General features: G+C 41.2%; 1 protein-coding gene across 4 annotated transcripts in view; it reads right to left on the reverse strand.

Annotated features, from left to right (window-relative positions):
* SCUBE1 (signal peptide, CUB domain and EGF like domain containing 1) overlaps positions 1-20,672 on the reverse strand; it is a 221,058-nt gene that overhangs the window by 32,102 nt on the left and 168,284 nt on the right. For all 4 annotated transcript variants that reach the window (XM_072875936.1, XM_072875926.1, XM_072875918.1 and 1 more), the window contains one exon: positions 2,806-2,922. In XM_072875936.1, coding sequence (XP_072732037.1) covers positions 2,806-2,922 — 117 coding nt within the window. The remainder of the gene's footprint in view (positions 1-2,805; positions 2,923-20,672) is intronic.

Below are 20,672 nucleotides of genomic sequence, written 5' to 3' on the forward strand. Positions count from 1 at the left end.
CAGCAGTTCCAAAAACTGACGAGGGAGATAGTCCTAGAAAAAACTTTTTCTGGGAAATTTTGTACATAGTTGCCAGGCTGCTGCTGAGTGCGACAGGGGGATCTGCTTGCTAACCCATGCTTCAAAACACACATTTAGTCCACAGTGCTCCTGCCACTGAGCTCTGGCCAAACTGTTCAAACATGAGCTCTTACTGCCAAGTACCTCAGCCCAGAACCAAGCTCCTGAAGAAGCAGCCAAATTCCCAAAGGCGTTGAACAGTCCTGCAGATTCTACTGACTCTCCTAAGGTCACTTAATGAGCCAACCTATACTGCAAGTAGGGCTTTACCGTAAACAAGTGGCATAAGCACTAGCACTGTCCTTCTAAGATTCCCTTATGATACATGACTTCTATTACAAGAGAAGTCATGAAAAGGATCCCAGAGAGAGCAACAAGGGTTGCCCCTTAGCATGGAAGGCCCCGAACAAGGACATTGCCACGTAGTTTATTAATTACTAGTAGAGGCGAAGCCAAGATGGAGACAAAACTTATTAAGAGGCAAGCTTGCACCAAATCTTTTTGAAGGTTCTCATTATTTCTCCCTAGTTTTGACTTCTGCTCAGTGCCACATGGATGGCAGCCAGGGTGAGTTATTTGTTCCACTGTAAACATCACTCTCCAGGGGCTGACTAAAACTAATGATAGGCCTGAGAGGCAAAGCTCAGGGCCTGGACAAGTCTGGATTCAGAGCTGGGATTTTGGATCTGCCTATTATGGAAAAAAGCAGGAGGTTTGGATCAGGTTATGTTTTTGCCCAAAGCTCAGCACTGAGTATTTCCAGTTAGAGTTTTGGTCCTACTTCAGTCTTATTTAAAAGACTGAAGCTGAAGTGAGGCTGAAAATTATTTAAAGACTGAGGCTGAACCCCAAACTTTCAGGCTTTCCCTAAATTAATACATACAGTCATTAAGGAATTAACAGTGAAACTGAAGATCAGTCTCTCCACACCCCACATAGGTCCCCAAAACTTTCAGACTCTGATTTTGCTTTCAGAACTGCCCTCAAGTGGGGTCTTTTTCCAAACTCTTTCCTTAGATGGACTCCTATTTCTCCTCCGGCCCGCCTCTACTATACAGTGAGTTCATTGCTTATCCTGCTCTATACAAGAGATACTAACATAGACCTCCTACACCCTTCTCCCAGAGAGAAGCCAGGCAGAGATATCATTAGTAGTGTCTCACGTTAACCCTACAAAATCAGGTGAACTCAACACTCGGACAAGTGAGAGGCTAGCATCTGTTTCTGCTACATCAGTTTGCACGGCACAAACCAAATCACATGGGAATGGAAACAACGTGAGCCTTTAACTGTATCTTTTTGACTCAGACTGTAGCACGATTTATTCAGGAATACATAAAGAACTCTCGCATATAATAAGTACCACAATGCCTGCTCCACAAATTAAGAGCCATTAGGACCCAACACTGTTCTCAGCAATTCCTCTAGGATACTTTCCCTGGGCTAAGTCTGATTCAGATCAGAACCTGACCTGAATACATGGATTTTGTGGGTTTAAAGTCGGGGGTTTGTTTATAGTTTGATGCAAGCTTTAGTTAGTTTATCTTGACTAATTAAATAACTAACTATTAACCATCTTTTAACTAAACAAAACAATTTAGTTTTACATTTAAAAATAGCATGGAGATTTTCTTTTGTGTCAATATTTTCTAACAAGTAATTTAGATTCAGGGCTTTCAGCTTTTATTATAATTTTCTCTTGTCACTTTTGTTTGCATAATGCTGACCTGATTGGTTAAAAGCATAATTTGGACTCAAGACATTTAACAAATCCCTCAAAAAGCCCCTCTGCTCTCCTTTGACCAGTGTTCTGAACACAATCAAAACCTACGCCACTTATTAAACGCTCAGGCAATACCTGGGGGTGTTAGCCAGGCTGGTGGCGTTAGCCAGGCTGGTGGCAGGCACTCTCATACTGTGACACCCCTGGCAAACGCTGGACTTAATCTGAGTGCTCTGAAATTCTCCTGCCTTGATCAAGTAGAAGTTGAACTTCTAATCTGGTCATTGTGGTAATACTGCCCTATGATGCACTTAAAAAATATCCCTTTCCTGGATAACCAAATGTTACAACACCAATTCTTTCCAGTTATGCCAAAAAGCTTGAAGAACCGAAGTAGCTCCACTGAAGATGGGAACGAGGTACCCCACAGCCTTCCATTATGAGTTTCACAGGCAGTTTATGTCGCAGTCTGATAAGTACAAATACCAAAAGAGACAAAATTTGTAAACTTTGTAAAACTGACATCCTTCTCCTATTCTCTTTGTTGCCCATCATTTGAAGCTTTCCTTCTGTAAATACAATTGTTACTAACCTCACTCCTGTGGAGGTACCGATTGGTACTCCGTGCTTGTAAACTCTGTAAGGAAGCTTACCCTGTACAGTGCGACGAACCCCAGCCACGAGGCTGCTTTGCGATGGTTGCGGAAGAACGGCTGCATCCATGCAGCAGTGGATGCAAGTGTCACAGCTGCAGGTTTATGGTCTATACTGAGGCTGGTATGTACCACCATCACGAAAATGCGTGGCCATTGTTTTTTATTTATGGTCTTCTCCTGGGAATGCTTCAACAAATTTGAGATGCTGAAATTTTAGTCACACCCAGCTTGTGCTATTTTAGCTTTATTTTAACTTTATTGGTTCATCTTCTTCAGTTCTAAAATCTTCAGCTAAAAAATGTGTGGCTCAGTAAACAGTTCACAAAGCAAACAAGCAAACAGATAAGCAAAACTCAGTTTCCAAACCTCCACAGTGCGTCAGTCCGTACAAGGTGTAGCCTTTATGGCAGAGACATTCAAAGCTTCCAGGGTAGTTGATGCAGGTGTGATCACAGGTCCTTTCGAAGGAACACTCATCTATATCTGAATTCATAGAAAAAGTATTGAGAAATTAGAATTCAGTTAAACTGAATGGCTGGAATTTCACATTCAGTTGCAACATCTTGTTACTGATAAACTAGCAGATATCACCCCAGGTAAAATCTGAATAAAACGTCAGTCTCATTCCTCTGCTGTCTTAAAAAGAAAGGCCTTGCAGGTACATGGAGAAAGGTAAGAAAAGACAAGTTAAGAAAAAACATGAAGACCGTATTATGTATGTTCACCATTAGATGGCAACCTTTAACTTCTGATCATATTTTCCCAGCAGGGCTGTGGGGGTATTAAGGTTTTGGGGGGTTAGCGGCACAAGGGAAAAAAGTTTTCGGTTGAATCAAATCATTCCTTCTTTCACCGCCCACTCCTCTGACACCCTGCCCACCAGGACAGGGAGTCGCTCCAGACTCCTGCTCTGCCTACGCAAGACCGTACAGACAGTTGCACAGCTACAAGGGGCGCAAGCAAAATGGGGCCTGAGAATAAGCCACTATCAGGAATGGACGGGCTGCACCTAAGACACAGGAAATCTTAGTCCGAAGTCCACATTCTACCTAATTCGAGAAAATGTGACCTCTTCCCCTTAAAAAAGTTAGGCATCTCTAGTTACCACTGCTCACTAATGTGAAACCCTTATTTACATAGTGTCTTCCATCCAGCGGCCTATGAAGAAAGCAATTAACAGCACATGGCTTCAAACATAGTACAAAGGTTTTGCTGAACAGGGCGACATAAAGGTTTATTTGACAGCAGTCATCACAGAGTGGATGTGCTGAAAACCATTACATTAAAGGTACTTTAAATAGCAATGTTTGCAAAATAACAGCACTTTTGAGTGAATTTTATCCTCAGACAATTGGTTTTCCTAGAATCCTCTTCAGCGATTAATTTTTTCTGTTAAAAGGTCAGAGAAATTAATACAATGGCATTATTTAAGAGTGGTAATTTCAACAAAAATCGCATTCCTCTAATATTTCTGAGGTATAAATGAATGGAATAGTATTCCTTTAATAGCTTGCACACTTTCTAGGGTTGCTTATTAAGAACATAGCCTGAGCAGCACCATTGCTATATATAACTTGGACTTTCATATTGTACATGCTTAGAAAGATGTGGGTGCTTGAAAAAACATGGGAATTCACAAATACTTAAGGGTGTACTACCAAGTTCCTATATTCAAGCATTATTTATATAGTTTTGAGGTTTAATGAAACATTCTAGGTCTCATCATGCTATCATAAATGCAAATACTTAACTTCAAGAAACATAAAATTAAGATTTTGTGTATGTGTACACAAACCCAAAATCTGTGTGAGAGTTTATGCACAAATTTAGAATGTTGTAAACAGCTATATTTTATACGATCTCCATTTTTAAGTGTTTCAAAACATTCACACAAAAGAGAATTCACACTGTGGAAAGCAACTGTTCGGGCAAATGCATAACATAAGATGAAATACACATGATGACCAAAAATCTATGCTATCTGGTTTTATGTGTGCATCACAATCACTTGTTATGATCAAGTAGCAAAAAAAGGGCAACTGAGATTTTGTCTTTTTTACATCTATTTCATTTTTAATGCATTTTCCTATGCATTTTAAAATACCATTATTTGAGTTCTGAAAGTAATTTCTTTTTAAGGTTTCCTTTATAGTCTTGGAAATATGCAGCTTTTGAATACACATAAATCGCAAACTGTTTCAGTTTTCTCTAAATAAATACATAAAGTTAAATCATTTGGGAATGAACACTGCAGTTATAGTTTTAAAGGATTTTTAATGCATAAGAAGCCAAATCATACATCATGGTTTCATTCATGTGTAACCTTGTTCGCTATATGGTATTGCAGGAAATTTACAAAAGCAGTTCATTTTCTGGCCTCTGACTTACCTTGGAATGGTCTTTTTCAAAAATAATTTCATATTTCTCAATAGTCATCTTATCCTGTACTAGTTTAGTCAATGGGGTTCATGCATTGCTTTCACACATACTGCTTTGTGTTGTTACATATTATGGCTTAGGCCTTTACAGGTTTTTCTTCACATTAAGAAGGATGCATATCCCTCTTTGCCCATGGAAACAACAGTCTGCCTAATAATATAACCAGTCATCTGCTTGCCAAGTAACAGGCACTCACGATGGACAAATGCATTTCTATTCCACAAAATATCAGCTACTCATAAACTTATACTGCTTACACTGGCTGGCAGAGACGCTGAAACAAACACTTTTATTATAATACAAAGCCTGCTATTAAAAGCTTTTTCGCCATTTAAACCCCTCATCCCACCTCCTGCTGCTGCTCTCATAAATTCAACCTCTGCTGAATTCAGCATCTTGCTTTGGCTGATCGAACGTGGAAAGCCTCTGCGCAGATTTTTCCTTGCTTAACAAGCAGCCCCTCGGCCCCCTCTCCTCCTTGCCTGTGGAGGGTAGGGCTAGGCACTGCCCGAGGGACCCAGCTTGCTGCAGCGCCCTGGCTGCACAATCACCAGTCCCCTGAGGAATTCAGCACTGGTCATAGAAAAGGGAAAAATATGCACCACATACTCTTCGCTAAAAGAAGCCGGTGGTGTGATACAGGATGCTGAAATCCTCTCGCGCCTTTTTTTTTTTTAACTCTGAAATCTGTGTTCTGGGCGCTGTTATCTCCTGGCTCCCAGAAACTTTGAAGTTGGCCCTCGCACCTTTGTGGTGCTCCACAATACTTCTCTGAATTTACCCTGGAAAGATGTGCTTATTTCCCACCACCCTCATGCTACAAGTATATCTCGTAAGAGACTGAGGAGCAGGGAGTTACACCGTGGTTTTCACCTTCACAGCCCTAGGTTTCAAATCCTGCTTACCACACAACTGGGAATGAACGTAGGTATCTAAATCTTGTCTCCCCTGTACAAAAACCACTACACAATCTGGTATATCTGCTGAAGAGAAGCCCAAAAATACAAAAGCAGAGATGTGGCAGGTTACAGCTAGAGAACTGAGAGCAAATAATTTCTCTTTCAGTTTTGTGGTCAACTCCTCCCCCAAAACACATGTACACACTCAAACACACGTACATTTTTCTATTGGGTTGCTCTGAATTTCCCTGCTCCCATACAATGAAATAAAATACTGAGAAATTAACTTTCTGGGTCTGAGGCACTCTTAAAACAATTTAAAGTTATTTAAATTAAGTTTTTGAACTGTTTTAACATGAAAAGTCAAAATGTTTTGTTCTCGAGGAACTGCAGTGGAAAACTTCAACTTTTGAGGTTGAAGTTTCTGTTCTATTTTTAGTTGAATTTGGCATGAATTCACAAATAGTCCAAGCTGTCTCAGAACATTTCAGATTTGCTAATGCACTTATTTGACATCAAACACATTCTTTTTACTTTCACTTAGTCAAAAATTCGTATCACATCCACCACTGTAATCAGCATATGCGATCGTGTCATTTCAGCATATTAAGAGACATCTTCACAGCTTAACTGTTTGAAGCTTACAGGAACTATGGGGCTAAATTCATCTCTGGTAGTACACGATTAGCTTCCTGCCAGAGGCAGTTTTTTTAGGATTACTAATTGTAGCGTATAAATTCTAAGATAAGGACCTCCCTACTTCACAGCAGGCGACCCAGTGGAAGTGCCCAGTTCAGAGGCTGGAGCAGATGACCTCCAGAGGTCCCTTCCAACCTCCACCACTGACTGACGTGCACACTGGCAGTCCCAGCCCTCTCTAAAGGCACCCTCTTTATGGTGTCCTGTGCTACTGAGAGCTCTCCTTCCAGTCGCTGTTTCCATGACATCAAGGCGTCATCTCAGACTGAATAAAGTCCAACATCTCTTCTATCAATCCACATTCTCATCTCCAAAGAAGATGTTCGAACACTGGAAGCACTCCTTTATTTTGCCTAGAAGGGATTCAACTCGAAGAGATTGTTCGATGGTTTAATAAAAGAGCAGGACTTCCCTGTGTTTTTGAGGGAAGCAATTGTTGCCAACAGTGGTTATGCTTGATAACATTTGTTTGGCTCTGTTCCTATTATTTCACGTCAACATTTGGATTTTATTGTTGATTTTTCAATCATACTTAGCATTTCTTTTTTTTTAGTTCATGCTTTCACACATTAAATGATCCCATAACGATCTTTATTTTTCTTGAATATAATGTTTGTTAGTGGGTGTCAGATTGTCAGCACTGGAAAGTAAAGTCTTCCATCTATCTCCAGAAGGGAGCTACCACAGATCGAATTTCTTCTTAGTTTCCTCACACAGATGTGTCTCAAAGGTGACCTGAGGGAGCAGGGAGAAAGCAGCTCATTTTCCACACTCATTCAAGTCCCTGCCCTTTCCACTGATGCTGCCAGTAGACTCCCAATTACAGTAGCACCAATTGTTCTGGTGGTTTGTGTGATGTGGACACTGACTCATTTGTGGACGTGGAGTGCAGGGCACCAAGAAGCCATCACACAGTAATGATTTTTGCTAAGTCTGAAACTGAGCTGGATTCCTACCAGCAGCTCTGAAGTGAAAGGCTCCTTTCTGTACTGTTTCCAGTCCTCAAATGCAGTCCCCTGTATCCTTGATTGTCATTGCTTTCTTTGCTAAAATAGATTTCAGAGTAATTAAAAGAAACCAACGGTCAGGAAATGAAAGTGTAATGCAAGACATTTCCAAAAAGCATTAGCATTGCAAGTAAGCAGCTCAACACTAAACATATACAGGTGAGGCTGGTAAATAGCACTGGTTTTAGCGATGTTTTGGAAGGAGGCTCCCAGTTTCATAAATTAACCTAGACTGCAAACTGATGTAGAAACTGCTATGACTCCCTGACAGAATGTACACAGGCAAAATTCACTCGCACAAAGGTACATGTGTGATTTGGGGGTTGTGGTTATAGAACTGAACAATTCAGTGCCCAGTTTGCCCAATCTCACATCAAAAACTGACTGCAAAAATAAGGATTTCCCCCTCTCTTTCTTCCTTAATATAATTTTGTTCCTTAATATTAATAACAAGTGAAGAAATTGGTTAGAGAAAACTAATGGTCATCATGACAGCTTTTCTCCGAGACATACATTAAGCAACTAGGTTAATTTATGAAGCTGGGAGCCTCCTGCCAAAACACAGGCCACATATGATGCTTGAGTAAGAGTTTGGTCTTGCTGCTTGCAGTATTTTTCATACAGTCTGAAAATAAACATGGCAAGGGGAGATCATTGTTATTCGATGGTGCTATTTGTGCTACAGAGAACAAGACAGGAGGGGCTCAAAGGCAATCAATAAAAGCTATAACAAGGATTTGGGACAGGTGCAGACTGTAATGATTCTGGACACTGTAAGCAAAGAACCCATCTTATATTTGATTTGTCTATGTTTGATGAGGCAAGACGTGAAGTATACACTAGATCACTGCATATATGCAAAATACATACATTAAATTTAAATATACTATTTCAAATAGAAATAAAATAGAAAATAAATACTTTTTGCTTAGAAAGTAAAATAAAAAGAAAAGGAAATATCTATCTCTGCTAGAAAATAAATACTTTTTGCTTAGAAAGTAAAATAAAAAGAAAAGGAAATATCTATCTCTGCTATCAATTCCTTCCATCAGTAGAAGCAACTCATGATACCCTGAATGCTGGTAGATCACTTCAGTCAAAATGGTCACAATATTACAGTAATACTTTGAGGTGCTACCACAGTCATGACTCCATACACTCCCAATCCTCCCAGTTAGCGTAAGTATACCTTCATTATGGCAGCAAAGGTTATATATATCTCATAACTACTGCCCAGGATGCTGTGAAGAACTTACACAGCAAGGAATCTGTGGTTTTCAGATTCATGTGTTGGTAGTGTTTGACCCCCAGGCTGTAAGCGATGGCCCAGGTGTCCCACTACGTTGCGCACAGCAAAGCCACTGCTCAGTACAGTGGGGTTATCTCCTAAAGTGGCCACATTCTCCTAATGCAGAAGTCTACAATACATAGTTTTATTTTGTCTATCTCACACCCCCTTGGTTTATTTTTAACCCCCAAGCCAAACGCAGACTCAGTGTGGAGTACCTCACTCAACTGATCATGCACACAAGCCAAACTGAAGCCTAGTCAGAATGTTTTGTGTTCGCATTTCTCAGCTTCCAAGTCATTGGCTCCTCTGAGAAACAGAGCCTTTCCTTTTTCTCATTCATTAAGCACACATACATAGAAACTCTAAAGAAGTGTTACATGATGTTTTTAAAATAAACACTAATGCTTTTTTATATGTATTTTGGCTGAAGGTTATTTTCTGTCTTCCCCCCTCCCCTCTGATTTCTGCAGGGAACTGATACCACCCATGTAATGTTGTTCACCTTACAGCCTAGCCAGCGTGGTTTCCAACAATATTTGACAGACATTAGGGAAACCACATATCTTAATCTGAGCGGCTGCTGGACCACAGGGAGTCATGATTCAAGCTATGTTCTCCAACAAATGCTGGTTTAAATTCATTATTGGGAAAGGTATTATTTTGCTACAGCAGCCATACGATGGGGTTTCCACCACATCTCATGTTTTGTGATCCACAGTGACTTACCACTGTTCACAGTTAGTAAAAATGCATCCTCCATCTGAGAATGTAACTCTCTAATACACATCCAACACTGACCAGAAGGAATGGCTTATAGCTAACTTCTCCTTATGTTTCAAAGTCTACAATAATAAAACCAGTGAAGAGGAAGCACAGAAAGATGTAGTAATGTATAAACCTACTTCATTACCTTCCCACTGAGTGCTTCTGGAGCAGCTAACACAAAGGGAAAAAAAACCCAACCCATAACCCCAAACCTTGAAAAGCACTTGAAAAACCACACCCATTTAGGCTTCCCACTGCATTGCTGACTTGCAATCAAGTCAACTTGTTGCTGAGACTTAATTGTTAATAACATACTAATGACCTGCAGAAAAAACAGATCTGGCATCAATTGCTATACTTTTAATGTGAATGTAAGTGCCTAAGCAGCACAGTCACATCTTGTATGTCAGAAATTTAAGTGGGAAACTATCCATTATGGCTACCATTGACTTGGACCAGAGCATTTATTTATTTAAGAAGTTTATTGCTCACAGTTAACTATGTGATTAGTGAAGACCAAATGTAACACACTAATCAGAGAATGAAAGACTTCTGAAGGAAATTGATTCTGCTTGCAAGGAAATGTGCTTTTTATTAGAGATTATTTTTCTTAGAATGCAAAGTGGCAGTAAAACAAATAAACGTATATAAACTGCAAAAGAAACCTGCAAAATATACTCGAGACAGAAGCAATAAATAATTAGAAACCTGTGACTTATTATGTAAGCATCCCAACAGAGAAGGTATTTCAAGGATCTAGCAGTACAAAATGAAATTACTATTATGCAGCTTCAGGGATAGGCACACAGCAGCAGATAGTGACAAATTCTGCAGAAACTTTGGTTCCTACTCATTCTAATACAGGTAAGACCACTGTTCCATGCATTATTTAAACATGCTGCCATGGTTCAGTTCAGGAACAGAAATTTGCTTGTAGCAAATTAGAGCTAATCTAGTTTCCCCAGACCAGACAAAGCACTTAATTGTACCCTTGATTCACTCGTACCAAACAGTATGGCTCTGATCTCTAGCAATAGATTTAGGCAGTAATGCTACAAGCAGGTCCATGTCTCAGTCCACATGGGAACCATGGAAATCAGTGAGGACCTGCAGTGGCACCAGGGTCATGCAGATGTGCCTCCACTCACATTCCCACTGGAGGAATGTGGGCTCAATTTCACTTCTGCTCACAGAAGGTACTTGCTGCCCCAGAGGGCAACACTTTCTAGCACGGCAATGGCTTAACACAGACTTCAGTAATTACGACACATTCCTTCCTCTGGGTTCAACACACTGAAGTGGCTGCTTTCTTGCAAGCTACTTACCAGCCTGAGCTTCTGCCACAGCAGTAGGGTCTCCACAGACCTTAAGCCTGCCAGCTCTTCCAGGCTGGCTAAGCAAGAAGTGCTCTGCCAAACAGCCAAATGGCCTGGAAGATGCAACGAGGCCACAGTTTCCATTTGTTTAATCCAGCATGGTACACAACACCTGCAGTGGGAATTCTATCCCTTCCAGTCCATAGCTGTACTAAGGACCACTAGTGTTACCATCTTCCTAGTTCTGCCTCATGACCTCCGTATCCTTTTATGTCTGTATGTTTTTATTCAGTATATTGAGATCCTGGAAACAGCTTCTCTTCATCTTCTTCCCAGCCTATCTGTACCCATAGTAAGTTCAATTACCCGGTATCTCTGTTCTTGAGGCTGTCAAACTGCTGATCACTCTTAAGAGAGGCCATGTCTTTCTCTGTCTTCATACAATACTAAATGCAGTATTAACACTCTATACCTCTAGTGCAAGTGCAGTTTAGGGAGCTGCAGTTGTCTCTGTTGTTTATCATTATGGTCTGATGATTTCAGATACTCTTATTTTGCTCTAAGGAATATCTGGGCATCACTGATTTCTCCTTTCTCTGTGTGTTCTCACACTTCTGCTACATGTCTGAAGTTGGATGATGTCTTCCAAGTCCTAGCAGTGTGGATAGAAACTGGATGTTTATTTTGATAGAATGAGTATATTTAATGCCAGCAAGATGACCATACTCATTTAGTCTGACCTCCTGCACTTAAGCAGCCTCTAGCATTTTGCTTGGTAACCTCCAAAAGCATCTCTGTTCCAGAAAGGATTTTCTAGGTGTTTTCCTGGACTAATCTCTTAGTCTTCTCCATCAGTTTAATTTTTAGAGTTCAAATTGGTATGAACCTTTTTAATTGCTAAATTTGGTAAAGGCTGAGTAATTTATCTTAAAAGAGTGTAATGCATGCCTGATTCTTCCAGGAATCAGCAGGTACCTCTTGATATATTTCTCGTATTATTTCGTTGGGTCTGAGGTTACACACAAGAAAGCAGGATTCCAACTGAGTAGTTCCCTTGGGCTGGCTGGCTGCCTCTATTAATTCATATCACCAGAGCAGCTCAGTTCAGAAGACAGTAATATTTCATTGGCCCCTTCAGTGGTTAGAGGAACTGCAGGAGTCAGATCCTTCTTTGACACTATGCACCAAGGGGACAGCTCTTAACCCAGCAAATTCATCACCCTCATTAACATCAGAGCAACTGGTTTCCTACTGTTTACCTAGAAGTTACAGCAAAGGGAACTGCCCTTGGGAAGAACAAGACAGTACATTTGGGAGAGTCTTTAAAGGCAAATAGCAGCTCGTTTTCTTTATCTCTGCTATCAGACCTTATCAAAAGAGACCCGTTGCACTTTCTGGGAACCACTGTGCTATCTCTGGGATTTGAAAACAGAAGGAAAGCAGGTTAAAAACCGAGACTTGGCAATAAAATTGTAGGCCTAAACTGTTTGCTCCCTCTCCAGAGTGAATACAATCCTTTCTTTAGGAACTCTTCCAAGGGAGTTTTATGCGATCTCATGTACCAACAAATTAATTTTCCCTTCTCTTTTCAGTTTCTTTCAAAAATTCCCTATTTAATTTTCTTCCACACAGAGTCCGCAAGCTCATTCTCTTCCACAAGCTTCCCTCAGGGCTTCCTCAGAGTCTGCAGAAATGGGGCAGCAGAACAACATCTTAATGCAGTAAATACCTATCCCCTATGTGTTCCCCTTAACACATGTGCCAAGTCAACTGACCACCATGCATTCCTCTTTCTGTCAGCACTGCAGAGCCAATTCTGCTCCCAGTCAGTGAGTATGGTTTTGTTCTGCCTCATTCATCAGCCATGGAACTATTTGCTTGCTTTTTGGATCACCAAAAGCTTTGCCTGAGGGGCTGGGAAGATTTATGGTTTTGGATGGAAACTGCAGAATTTGTCAGTTCCAGAAATTGGCAGCTAACTTTGGGGTCTTTGGGGGTATCTTTGACTATAGGTGGTGGGATTTGGCCCAAGGTTTTTTACATTTCTATAATGAAATACATCAGCAGCAGCAGCACCGTTATTATTACATTATTATTTCTCTGCTGTTGGGCAAAGAAAAAGGTTTCCAACGTTTTTCCCTGCAGCATTATGAAGGACCCCACCACCTTCTTTTTTTGTAAGCAGCACCAAACTAAAAAACAGAATAATGGTAGAGGATTACCTGATACATTCCCTTTCTGGCAGATAATAATTTCTTCTAATATTTTAAACATGGTTGTGCAAAACTACTTGCTAAATCTTGGTACTGCAAGGAGAGCTGGAGAACAGTCATGGCAGCTTTTGCCTGTGGGACTGCTGAGGAGGAAAAGGTGCCTGGCCTTGGAAGTGCCAAGCCAAGCTTCCCTCTTCCTCCGTTTCTTCAGCTGAGGTGAACTGCTCAGCAATTCTGAATTTGGTCAGCTGTCCTAGCAGAGAGAGGAATGAGAAAACCGATGCTGGGTCCTGAGGCTTTCTGAGTGGCAGGCAGCAGTACGTTTCATATCTAATGAGATAAGCTTGTTTCTTCTGTGCAGACACTTCACCCCGTCACTCACATCAGGAAACACATCCAGAACTCTCCCTAGCCTAATGCTCTCTGATGCCTCTGACCATATTTCAACCAACCCTGCCATGGCTTCTCCCCGTCTGTGAAACCACTTGACAGATTGTCCTGGTTTCAGCTGGGATAGAGTTAATTTTCTTCCTAATAGCTGGTATAGTGCTGTGTTTTGGATTTAGGATGAGAATAATGTTGATATTTAGGATGAGAATAATGTTGATAGCACACTGATGTTTTAGTTGTTGCTGAACAGTGTTTACACTAAGTCAAGGACTTTTCAGCTTCTTACAGTGCCCTGCCAGCGAGTAGGCTGGGGGTGCACAAGAAGCTGGGAGGGGGCACAGCCAGGACAGCTGACCCCAACTGGCCCAAGGGCTATTCCATACCATGTGACGTCATGCTGAACAAAAAACTGGGCGGTTGGCCGGGGGGGGCATGGCTGCTGCTCGGGAACTGGCTGGGCGTTGGTCAGCGGGTGGTGAGCAATTGCATTGTGCATCACTTGTTTTTTATATTCTTTTATCACTATTATTATTTTCCCTTCCTTTTCTGTCCTATTAAATTGCCTTTATCTCAACCCACGAGTTTGACCTTTTTTCCGATTCTCTCCCCCACCCCACTGTGGGGGGCAGTGAGCGAATGGCTGTGTGGTGTTTAGCTGCCTGCCGGGTTAAACCACGACACAGATAACCTTAGTCAACCTGGTATTCAATTTAATGACCAGCTACACCAGATGTGTGAGCTTCTGGAGCTGGGGAGAGGCCACAGATCTGCACTGAGGCTGAGGATGGATCACCTCCTGTGAGCCCGCACTCAAAGGTGCCTATACATCTGGCCATGTGGCACCCTCTGTACATCCTCCCCGTACAGACACCCCTAGACACCCTCAGATTGAGTATTCATGTACTCCAAGAGAAGAAACTTGAAGGATTCACATCTGCCCTCAGACAGAGGAAGGGGGCAGAGAGGGCAGAGGCCTCAGCTAGGGGCGTCTCCCCAGAGGGTTTGCAGAGAGACGTGCCAATCACCAGAGACAGCTCTGTAGATACTTTCAAATAGAGAATTTTAAAAAATGAAGGAATTATTTTTGCAGGTGAGAAAGTTTGCCGGGTCTCTTAGAGAACGTGAAAAAAACCTACTAATAACTAGACACAATGGTATAAAATTAGTAAGTCTGCCCAAGGTCACAGACAGGAAGGGAGCCAAGGGAGGCATTCTATAAAGGCATTTGGAAAGGAAGATTTCAAATCATTACTAGTTTTCGCTATCAAGCTCATCACACTTAGCCTCACCATAAGCTCATGGCAGTTGCTCTCATATTACTTTTTCTCCTTACTGTTATCCTTGTGAATAACAATTTTTAAAAGGACTTCTAAAGGATTTTTAAAAGATTTTAAAATGCACTATAGGGATCTGAATCTGTGTAAAGCACCTCTATCTTCTAAATACAACCAAAGCTAATACTATAAAAAATGCATAAGTACATTTAAAAGTATTGTTCATTTTTAGAACCTATTACTTTTAAAATCAATAGAAAATGAGTTGAGCTAAGCACTTTGTCACATCACAGTTTTTTTCCTAAGAGCTACAAAATCTACCCACGATAGGATCAGGCAGGGCTGGAACTGCTTGGTGAAAGACCATGTGCCAAAGAAAGTCTAAGTACATTTGCAACCTTTCAGTGATGGCAAATCAGAGAAAGGTCAACATAGCTGTGATAAATGAGCCTGACTTAAAACTGCACCTCCAAATGCTTAGCCTGCAGACTTAAAGTGCAACTACAGTTGATGGTATTTGTGATAAGTCAAATCTGTTATGTATGCTAGCACCAACAAAGTTGTAGCACCGTGGGCATCAGGATGTATAGCTCTTGGATAACAGCTCTTCTCAGTGCCCTGTACGAACACTTCGGTGATGAGTCAGTGCAACCACATCTTCATTGTTACGTGCAAGGAGCACGCGTGTGCTAACAAATGCATTGCTCTGCAGATGTGGGGGACTACCATCCCCGACGCATCTCTGACATTCCCTTTATTTGCTTCCCACATTATGTACAGATTGTGTTTGATGCAAGATTTTGAAACAGAATCATTTATGGTATGAAAATAAAGATCCTCTTGAGCCAACTTGCTTGTATGGGTATTTCTACATGTGACAATTGGACCCAATCACTTAGTGGCAACACAAGGACACAACAAAGCCTCCAAGCTTTGATGGCTGAATCTGCTGGGATACGAGGTGAAAGAGAAAGAGATACAGAGACAAGAAAGGCAAAAGGCTAAGCTTTTGTGTGACGAAGATCTTGAAATTGGAGACTGAGGTTGTGTCAATGCTTAGACTGTCTGTAGACTTCCCAGACATTACCCTTGCTCTTGGGTCTATGCTTACCTGTCCTAGCTCTTTCTCACCCCTCCCACCCCTCTCCATTACATGAGGGCTTTGTTGTGCTCAGGCTCCTCTATTAATCTGAGGAACCCAGTAGGAGGCAATTGGCTTTGGCTCCTATTACGTTTATCCTCTTACCATTGTTTTGCTAGGACAATCTAAAATGCAATTAAAGTCAATACTTTCCCAACACTTTTTAAGAAAACAAAGTACTTCCATCAAAACATTGCCAAGATTTTATATGCAAACTTATCCTTTTCCAAAATCAATCATTTTCCAAGGCAAAGGCAAGTTGAATTATCTGCTGCTCTTATGGCTATAAACTGTGCTACTACTTCAAGTGCTTGTGGTAGGAGAAGCCATATATCAAGAGTAGAAGTGCATTAACAGAAACTTCAGGCAGGTTTATTTGTTTCCTACAAACATAAACATGTTTAGTAGTCTGCACTCTGCTCAAGCCACTATTTACACAGCAACTCTGTAAGAGCAGCTTAACAGCCTGATGAGACAACATAAAAAAGGCTTTACCCTCTCTGTATCAAGCAAGGAATATTCCCTCTATCCTGCAATACATTTGATTTTTAGACCTATTTCTGAAAAGAGGAAACTGTTCTCTTTGCTAAGGATGTTTGTCTCCATCACCCTTTAGTAGAGCTGCTAGTGAGACTTCTTGAAGGAACACAGGACTAGCCTGGGTGAAAATGTGCCTAGTGTTATTTGATGGTGCTGAAAGAACAAGTACAACAACACAGTTTCAGTTTTGAACTGAAAACTCAAATGCAGCACTGCCCTTCACTTCCCGTGGACCTGACTGTGCATTCCCAGCTTACTTCAAGCTCTTGCTGAAGCCAGTGGCCACTGAATATACACAAGAATTGCTGTTCTCTGGCTCTGCTTCAAAGGCTTGTTTAAAAACTCTGCCCAGAGAGGCTGGCCTCTGTGGAGTCGAGAAACGGCAGGTATCCCTCCAAAAACACTAACAGAAATGTTTTGCAAATATGCATCAAAAAAACTCCACCCAGCAAAACCCCAGAAAATACTCCTCCATTCCACTGCCTCTTAGTATTTGAGCTTAGATTTTTGTTTTGATCTCACCTGCCCTAACTAAGGCATCATCTCCAAGTTATCAAAACAAGTAGTAGCAGTTCATAACATGGCTACTGGAAGAAAATCACACCCCTTTGCTTCAATAGGTTAGGCTTTTATTCTCGCTAGAATAAAATAAACAAAACAGGGCATTTTTAAAAGGCCCAGAAGGGTAGATGCAAGCACAGGAAAATTAAACTCTTCTGAACATTTGGGATAGGGCTGTAATTTTATTGCAATTCTGTACAGCACTTGTGTAAAGGATATCTGACCTTAATCAAGATGATTAAATGATTGAGCGCAGTAATATGGCATTATCTCAATGTCCACCACTGCAATAGTGGAGAATATATATACATATAGTCTTTCTCTGGTTCTCTTTAAAAACAATTCCTATTGAATTACAGCTTTCAGCACTATTTATCAACAGATTATTGTTTGTGGAAGAATGCTACCTTCCTGCTCAAACTATTCCAAGGCTGACTCATATCCTGGTAATTCATTAATACATAACATGATTCTAGTGCAGTAAAATCATTTCTGCACTATACACATCATAAATTCTACAGCATCAACTGAAAAATGTATCTCAAATTCTCTTTCTAAACACTAATGAAACGTTTTGCTTGGCTTCCCACACACATTATCAAGGGGAGGGGGCCAGACAGAGCTGTAAAAAGCAATTTGATAGCAGTATACTTTATAGAGCTTAACATAGGAATATAAGAGCTACCATACTGAATGAGACCTGAGGTCAAACTAATCTAGTATCTTACTTCCAACAGTAGCCCGTGTCAGAAGCTTCATGGGAAAATAGAGGTGGAATAATCTGTCCCATCTGCCCTCCCCACATAATGTCTCATCCCATTAGAAATTGATTTAAAGCCTAGATTGTGAGGTTTAATATTCCTTTCAAGGAGCAGCAACCAAAGAAAATTTGCCTTTAACTTATAACACTGTGCTGCAGAGAGGAGAACTGGAGGTGAGGGGGACGTATTTGTTTTCATGTTTCAGCAGACTTAATTGCTACAACCAACATGGGAGATTATATCACTTGGCAAACAAACTTGTACTGGCTAGAGCTGTTTTCACTTCATGCCTGGGGCATTTATTGTTTCTGGGTATGATCTTGCAACGCTTTTTTTCTCACAGAGGCAGACTGTACCACTATTCACAATCTCACTGACACTAAGAGTAAGCACCATGTATAACAGAAAGGGTTTGAGAAGTATTCCTTTTATTGACAATGTAACATGTTGCTTCCCAGCGGAGAAGCTCTTTAATCTGATGCTAGAAGCAATATGGTGCTTGTCATAAGCAAGATATTTTTGTAAGGCTCAGTGACACAGAATGCCTTAGAGAAAATCTGCATAGGGAATGAACATCATCAGTGACAGGGAAATCATATTGAATTTTCTTCCTGTGAGCTAGTCTGATTTCCACAAGCAGCTCCCAATATGTCCTCCAGTGCACTACCGATTCTCTCTGGTTCTTGAGCTACACTGGCAGCAGAACCAGCACTGTTGTTTACATACCAAGTGTCCACACAATTAAACATACTGGGCCACACTCAGCTGGACTGGCTGAAAATCAGCCTGTATCAGGTCAATGTATTTTATCTCTTACAGCACGCCTAACTGATGTGGATGAGTGTCTGAGTGCATCAAGGCAAAATCACTCTCTTTCATGTGTACCACCTAAATGAGTTGATATGGGAATGGCCTGAGTCCCTTCATCCCTCTCTCTCTCATTAATCACGCCCGCACTGGCACTGACTCACTCTGTTCAAGTGGTGTAAGATAATAAGGTTCCCTTAGTGTGACAGCACTGTAACTCTGCTGAGTACAGTAGCCTTCTCCCTTATATAAGTGAGAGCAAAATGAAGCCCTGGCCATTTTCTCTGACTGCTGAAGACCTCAAAATTACAGCGAATGCACATGCAAACTCAGGCAAAGTCAGCAAGGGGACTAGTAAGCCTGCTTGCTCCTCACCCCAGACAGCAAACACTCTCTAGGATCCCCGCTGCTACCTCCCTCACAAGGACACAGGCAGCAGCACCCTCATGGCTTGCTAATGCTCTCTACCTGCTATAGTTCAGTCCTACCCATGAGGGTAACAACCTCAGTGAGAGGTTGTGTGGGTTCAGCTAAAAATGTATTTTAAATATTAAGAAAATACCCTACACCAAGCAGTAAAATTTCTGCTGGTGTCCTCTTTATACTGTCTCACCTGGCTGTGAAGCTGTATGTTACTGCCACTCCAGAAAGAAGAGGAAGGCTAAATAATGTTACTTTTATTGAACATTTGCTTCTTTTATTTATTTAATGAGGGAGAAAAGGAAAGAGAGAGGGTGGACAAACAACAAAGCTTTCCAATATGTTTCACTGGAAAGTTGGCCAAACCATAATGTTGATGCATTGAATCTGAGGGGTCTGGGCCTCACCCGTTGTCTTTTAAACAAACTTACATGAAACATTAGTTCTAGCACTGATATGGATTAGCTGAAGGGTTTAATCAGTCTCTTTACTGCTGTATGGTGCAGCTGTACCCATTTAACATTTCTCACAGCTCACTGCCTCTGGGACTGCACTAGGGTATACTCAGCTATAACTCAGAGCAAGAAGAGTTGGGGGCGTAGCACTAAGGTAAAAAGATAGCTTGGCTTGTCTGGGAGAATCATGACATAAAATTCCCTGTCGTGCTATTCCCAGGAATTTCCTCAGGATTTTAAAAGTGGGACATAGGACATGGGATTCTCCCTATCCTCTGTTTTCACGTTGCAATGAGAGAGAGAGACACAGATGCAGCCCTGACCTCTACCCATGCATTTAGTTAAGTAATCCAAGATGGGTGACTGTGTCCTATATAAATCAATGCAAGGGGTGTATCCTCATCCTGAGACCTTCAGCAGGTTATGTGTCTGGGACAAGGCCAGTTCCTTTACTGGGTTATGTGATCAAATGTGGGTGGCAGGTCACTGTCATGTAACCCAAGGGTGCAAACCTCTTTGGCCCCTTCTTTATTTTTTAATTCAGTCACTCTATGTCAAAGATGTCCGATGATTCAGTGCTGCCTGTGTGGATGCACTAATTTATTTGGGATTAAACTGGTCCTGTACAGCCATATTTATCATCAATGGTTCCACACAGGAGAGTATAGTGAGATCTTTGTAGCTAATCTTTGTGGGCTTCTTTAGGCCAAAAATAATTCCCACAAACACTTTCTATCTGTCCTTCCCTGAATGATTAATCCCTCATTTCATACCCATTTTCAAAATGGAGATACCATGCTGGGAGATTCAAATTTTGCCCTTGGAAGGCTAATAGTGCGTATTTTGTACAAGTAAGTGAAAAGGTGGATGTTATGAGAGGGGATTACATATCCAGTTAATATGTTTCAAGACCAGGCCTGTAGGATCCTTGGATCATAGACAGTTACTGTATTTTTCAAGGTGCTATTTTTCTTTCTCTCACTCTGGAATGAAAGAAGGCTTCTCTTGACAATTATGCATTGGGAGCCCTGTGTAAAGCATCCCTCTACCAACAGATTGATCGCAGAGTCAGCTAGGACTAATCACATCAGATTGTCTGGAATGAAGACCTATTTGGCCCTAAAGAAAGGTCAGTCTCTCATTTCACAGTATCATTTTCAGATTGCATGGATTACGGTTCTGTGGTGCAGTGGGTTAACATAGAAGGCCTGAGGCTGGGTTCAAATCTTATTTCAGATCATAAGTAAAAACCAGT

Source organism: Ciconia boyciana, chromosome 1, assembly GCF_034638445.1.
Source record: "Ciconia boyciana chromosome 1, ASM3463844v1, whole genome shotgun sequence".
Classification (NCBI taxonomy): Eukaryota; Metazoa; Chordata; class Aves; order Ciconiiformes; family Ciconiidae; genus Ciconia; species Ciconia boyciana.